The 5,992-nt window shown below is 46.6% G+C and overlaps 1 protein-coding gene across 1 annotated transcript; it reads left to right on the top strand.

The window, feature by feature from the left end:
* Nucleotides 1-3,217: 3,217 nt before the first annotated feature.
* LOC133907590 (geraniol 8-hydroxylase-like) lies at nucleotides 3,218-5,784 on the top strand. The gene is made up of 2 exons (XM_062349660.1): nucleotides 3,218-4,178; nucleotides 5,064-5,784. The coding sequence occupies exons 1-2, from the start codon at nucleotides 3,294-3,296 to the stop codon at nucleotides 5,667-5,669; spliced, it is 1,491 nt and encodes a 496-aa protein (XP_062205644.1). The 5' UTR covers nucleotides 3,218-3,293; the 3' UTR covers nucleotides 5,670-5,784.
* Nucleotides 5,785-5,992: the final 208 nt, after the last annotated feature.

Below are 5,992 nucleotides of genomic sequence, written 5' to 3'. Positions count from 1 at the left end.
GTGCATCCATGCCGGTTCCATCTCCTTTCTCAATGCCAAGGTTGGTCTCATGAGTAGCAGCAAATCCCCTTCCCTTCTTGTTTTGGCCATCACCGTGAGCATCACGGTTCCTTCCTGCGCCATCACCGTCGTGTTTCTTGCCAACGCCCATCACCATGGCTGTTGCCACGGTCCCTGCCATCACTACGTCCATTGCTTTGGTCCCTGCCAAAGCCACGGCCATCCCCACGGTCCCTACCTTCACAATGGCCGTCACCGCGGTCTCTGCTGTCCCCAATGCCCCAGCTATCCCGACCCCTGCTCTTCGCATGATTTGGACGTCCATCTATTTATCGATGATCACCATCTCGGCCACCGCAGCCCCCCTTTGATTGTAGACCCGTGGTGCACGGTGGTGACGACCTCCATGCCCTCTGCCGCCACCATAGACAGACTCGCCCAGCTGGAATCCTTCGCCATCTTGGAAGCGGCTACCACTCGAACCGCGGTGACTGCTTCTGCCGCCTCCCTGATTCAGCTGACCGCCATCGCCATGACTTCCGTTGCCACCGTTGCCTCCGTTAAAGCCGCTAGAAACCCGTTGCTACCACGAGATTCCATCACGACCTCAGCGAAGGATCTCCTATCACCTGAGATCGTTCCCTCCTAGGTAGGGTTTCGACGCCAAAGTCAGCGATGAAGCGTTGCCAGGCTGGGGTTCCTTAATGCCCAGGAAGATGGGTCTTTAGAGTTGTCAAACTGGCCCAGATCAAGATGTCGAGCTTTCAAATTTTGAAATCACGGCCAAACTGTATCGTCACCCTCCTGCAACCTTGCGAACGCCTGCCTCTGGCCACCGTCTTTTGAATTTTGTCGGTGGTGAGCACAAGAGTGAAAGCTGGTCGCTTTATCCACCACGTCGGCAAGAGAGAGCGATGTCAACACTCGCGGCTTCTCGAGTGCCCCTTTCCATTCTCAACTCGTCTATGCATGCACGAGCATCGACTTTGGCCTGACTGGATAGAGTACCATAGCATAGATATGGATTTGGTTGATTTTTTCTATAGTGTAACATATAACGAAAGTAGTCTTGCATTGTTATTTTAGCATGCACTCTTGTGCAAGAGGGATTGACACTAGTATAGGGTACTCCAATTTGGAAACCACGTTCACCATATGGGAAGAGAAGGGGATACTGAAGCGGCATATAAGCAGGATGCAACGCAGATATTTGTTGTAGTTCGCCAGCATGAGTTTGTATTGCTATATCTTGCTTGAATGTGTATAATGTAAAGTCACCAACAACAAGCATGGCAAGTTGATCGCACGTAGGTAAGTTATATTGTACAGGGTCACCTTCTTTCGCACCTATGATCCTAATAATGAATTCTTCATTGGCATAATCTATCAGCCTATCTCTTGCAAGCCTGAATTTCTTTGCAAATGGATTGTGGTTATCTAGTATCTTTGTTAGATCTTCAATTATCTTTGCATCTAAAGGCTCAGCAGGTCTTTCGTCTGGATTTAAAGCATACAACCTGTTCTTAACTTCATTGGCAGTATCAAAAATGTATAATTGTATGAATTTAGGAGGGCTTCCATCATGTGGAAGTAGAGACCCAATGCGGTGGTGGACTTGACCATTAATTTTGAAAACAGGTGGACCCCGACCATCATTCATAGAGCGGTCTATGTGTGCTCCCATTGATGTAAAGGTAAATAAACAGTTGTATTAGCGCATATTTGTCAAAAACTTTTTGGAACAAGCATCACCATCGAATTTAGCCAAGCTACTCAGGGGTTCAGGTTGCTTTCTAAAAGGTGGTATAAAAATCTTGCCTCCCTTACAACAAGAATTGTAAATTATTCTATTGTTTCTTATGGACAAATCAGATTTCACCCTCTCCCCAAGCCAAAATATAGCATGGCAATATCTACACTCATAGTCAGGTCCGCCAAAATAGGAGCGATGAGAATAAGAAGCTACATAGTGATATATTTCCATTCGAGTATAAGCCATGGTGTAACATAGTGCGGCACCACCATAGAAAGGCACGAAGAAGGAAAAGAAATGATTAGTTAGATAATGAGCATGCTGCTAATATAGGTAATTAAGCATCTTTTTGCATTAGGTAGGGAAAAAAGCTGAAATGGGGAAGGGGGAACCAAAAAGGGGGAGGGTGCATTTGGACATGTAATGATATTACGGGAAGCACTAACATAGCTTGGTAAACGCACGTACCTTTCATTGCATCAATGTAATCTTGGTTGAACCATCCACATTCTAATGATGGTCCATTGCTATTTAATGGTCCTAGAATAGCATGTTAATAAACATGGCTTAGATAGCGTAGGGAAACACTATTACCAGTGGCAAGAGGAAACTTAATGATGCTAGAAACTGATACTGATCACCTGCTAGGCTTAGAATTAAGGGGCAGTGATGTGCAGCGTCCTGTGCAAGATCACATATTGACCAATAACACTCCATTATGTCTAGGCATGATGCAAATTTGTTTTGTTGCAAATCAAAAATTACATGGTTAAGGAACATACTCCGTCTTCTATGAGTTCCGCTCCTAGACCGTGTGGGGTGCATAGACGAAGATGCTGGACGTTATCGAGATAGTAGCCATGGGAGGCAGGTTGAGAAGGGGGGGGGGGGAGGTGAAGAAAGAAAAAACAGAAAAGGTGGGGAACGGTGTAGAGTTGATAAGCTTAGAAGAAACATTCACTAAATATGCCAAACAAAGATAGGATCAGAGGGCAAGATTGACGAACGCACATGACGCAACATCAGTGTCATTGTGCGGCTGGATCGTACGTGTCTCCATTAGCTACCAATGGAGAAAACACAGGTTCACGTACGGACCAATCAAGGAGGGGGAGGTGGGGGGGGGGTGAAGGGAACAAACAAGCAATGGAAAGAGGCTGTGGTAGCCTAAGTCGGCTCGATGATACAAAGGAGAAACATTAATGAATGTTCTTTAATGACTGTGCATAGTAAAGTTGGTATCTATTTATCAATAGTGGAATGTTTAGAAAAACAACTTATGTACAACATAGTAAACAAATCAGGGGGAGATAGAACTGCAAGGGAAAAATAAGCAAACAATTTAAGTGGTACAGGCTCCTTCAAGGAATATCTTACGAACGCATCCATAAAATTTGTATTGGTTGTCGACTTTTACTATTTGTCCATTGTCAGCAGGTACGTAACCTTTCCTTATATATAGGATGGGATCTGCATCAAGTGTCCCCAAAGCCTCAAGCTCATAGAACCCCAGCTCGCCTTGTCACATACGCATTTAGCAATGGCAGCGCTCCTTCCGTGGCTGGCATGGTTCATCATCACCCTCCTCGCCGTCTACATCCTCAACCTCCTCGCACAAGCCCGTCGTGGTCTCCCACCGGGACCGCGTCCGCTGCCCATCGTCGGCAGCCTCCACCTACTCGGCAACCAGCCGCACCGGTCTCTTGCCCGCCTCAGTAAAATCTACGGCCCGCTCATGTCCCTGCGCATGGGCTCGGTCACCACGGTGGTCGTCTCCTCCCCTGAGGTCGCCCGCGAGTTCCTGCAGAGGCACGACGCCGTCTTCACCAACAGGTCTGTGCCGGATGCCACCGGCAACCATTCCAGGAACTCCGTGGCCTGGCTTCCGAACGAGCCACGCTGGCGCGCGCTCCGGAAGAGCATGGGCACCGAGCTGTTCTCGCCGCACAGGCTGGACGCCCTCCAGCACCTGCGGCGGGACAAGGTGCAGGAGCTCGTGCACCACGTCGGGCGGCTTGCTAGCAATGGAGAGGCGGTGAACGTCGGCCGCGTAGCCTTCATCACGAGTCTGAATCTTGTCTCGCGCACCATCTTCTCCCGAGACATGACTAGCCTCGACGACCATGGAGGGTCGAAGGAGTTCCAAGAATTGGTGGTAGGCATCATGGAGGCTGTGGGGAGCCCGAACTTGTCGGACTTCTTCCCGGCGCTCGCCGGGGCCGACCTGCAAGGTTGGCGCCGGAGGTTGGCGCGGCTGTTTGCACGGCAGCACCGAATCTTCGACACGGAGATAGACGGGAGGCTGCGTGGCCGCGAGACAGGTGAGCCGAGGAAGAACGACTTTCTCGACCTGTTGCTTGATGTCGCCGCGAAGGACGATAACACGGCGGGGCTGGACCGCGACACGCTCCGGTCAATGTTCACGGTAAGCAGATAAGATCTCGATCTAGTTCCAAATTCGTTGCATGGGGAGCACGTGTGCATGCTTGGTCAACCTAATTTTCTGTCCAAGCTTACTAAAAGTAGACACGTATGATGTCTTTGGACTATTGCTCTCTGCATTATTCCGTCTAGGATAAGGATTACCTTCAGCCAGTCTCAGTAATAAGACATTACAGAATCGAACCGTCTTTCTTCTCCTATATTCTGGATATCGTTAAGATAGAAAACTGGGGACAGCTACTGCATTACGTCCACCTCCTTGGATCCTTGCGTCTGAGTGTCATAGTCAACAACTAGCAGTATTGACCGAATACGAAATTTCCATTGGGGTATCGGGTGAGAGGGATAGACGATTAAGATAGACTGTGAATGCAAAGGGCATACGGATCAGTTACATTTCCCAGTATTCACCGGGTATTTGTGCCATGCAAAACAAAGAAGACGCACATGCATGAAAGGACTTTTAGATTTTTTTGCCACCAGAAGCATTGGTTGTGAGGCGTTATAGACGTTCTTTTGCCTAAACAAAATAAACGAAGTTATAAAATCTTGGTGCAACAAAAATGCAATTCCATTTACCTGTTGTTATATTATACGTCCCAAAAAAATTGTACGACTTCTTTTTTTTTTTTTCATTTTGCATGTAATAGAATATAATAAGCACATGATATGTAGTTTGTACCACTTGCAATGGGGAACCATGCAGAGTGATTTTTAAGCCATTGGATTACAGAGTACAGTAAATGTGTAAAGTTTGTAAACAACAAGAAAGATCGGGATCTAAAATATATCATTGCTAGAACTGTAAGCTTTCTGTTTAGTATATCTAAATATATATGTGATATGAAACATATTTTTTCTGTTTCAGGATTTGTTTTCAGCTGGGAGTGATACAAGCTCTAGCACAGTGGAATGGGCCATGGTGGAATTGCTTCAGAACCCATTTTCAATGGCTAATGCTTGCGATGAGCTTGCGAGAGTTATAGGCTCAGGGAAAAGCATCCAAGAATCTGATATCGGCAAGTTGCCCTATCTTCAAGCCGTTATAAAAGAAACATTTCGATTGCATCCTCCTGCTCCGCTGTTGCTACCACGTCATGCTCAAGTTGAGATAAAAATTATGGGTTACACAATTTCTAAAGGTTCTCGTGTGCTGGTAAATGTGTGGGCGATGGGCCGAGATAAAGCAATATGGCCTGAACCTGACAAATTTATGCCCCAGAGATTTTTGGACAGGACTGTTGACTTAAGGGGTGGAGACTTTGAGCTCATCCCATTTGGTGGGGGACGTCGAGTCTGCCCCGGAATGCCCTTGGCTATTAGGATGGTGCATCTGCTCCTCGCATCGCTGTTACATCACTTCAAGTGGAGTCTCCCAGTTGAGGCCGAAAGAAATGGGGTTGATATGACCGAAAAATTTGGGGTGACACTGACAAAGGCCGTACCTCTTTGTGCTATAGCTACGCCAATCTGAATCAACACGCCAGGCTCCTCATTGAAATATATATCATGCATGGGGTTTAAATAATTGTTCTTGTGTAACATCCTATAATGTTTTAAAAAATAAGAAGAAAGTCAATTTCAGTCAAGTCTCTGGCCTCTTTCTCATCTATCGACAGAATTGAAATATTCCAAAATGCCTCATTTTAATCTATATGTCCCTGTTGTTATTCTTGAATCATTTAATCGCGTGGCATGCATCACAATTTTCTTGGGAGACTGCGGAATTCTCAAGGCTACTTTCGAATTCCACGAATCTTACAAATATGCATGGCGAATTTTGCTCTTGGGCACCGT

The sequence above is a fragment of the Phragmites australis genome, chromosome 24, assembly GCF_958298935.1.
Source record: "Phragmites australis chromosome 24, lpPhrAust1.1, whole genome shotgun sequence".
Taxonomy (NCBI): Eukaryota; Viridiplantae; Streptophyta; class Magnoliopsida; order Poales; family Poaceae; genus Phragmites; species Phragmites australis.
Note: the sequence above shows the minus strand (reverse complement) of the source record. Positions and strands in the feature narration are given on the sequence as shown.

Excerpts from the sequence above, each read along its gene's own strand:
- LOC133907590 (XM_062349660.1), top strand. The coding sequence starts at position 3,294 with ATGGCAGCGCTCCTTCCGTGGCTGGCATGGTTCATCATCACCCTCCTC. Across the intron at positions 4,179-5,063 it reads CGCTCCGGTCAATGTTCACG|GATTTGTTTTCAGCTGGGAG; the intron begins GTAAGCAGATAA and ends TTTCTGTTTCAG.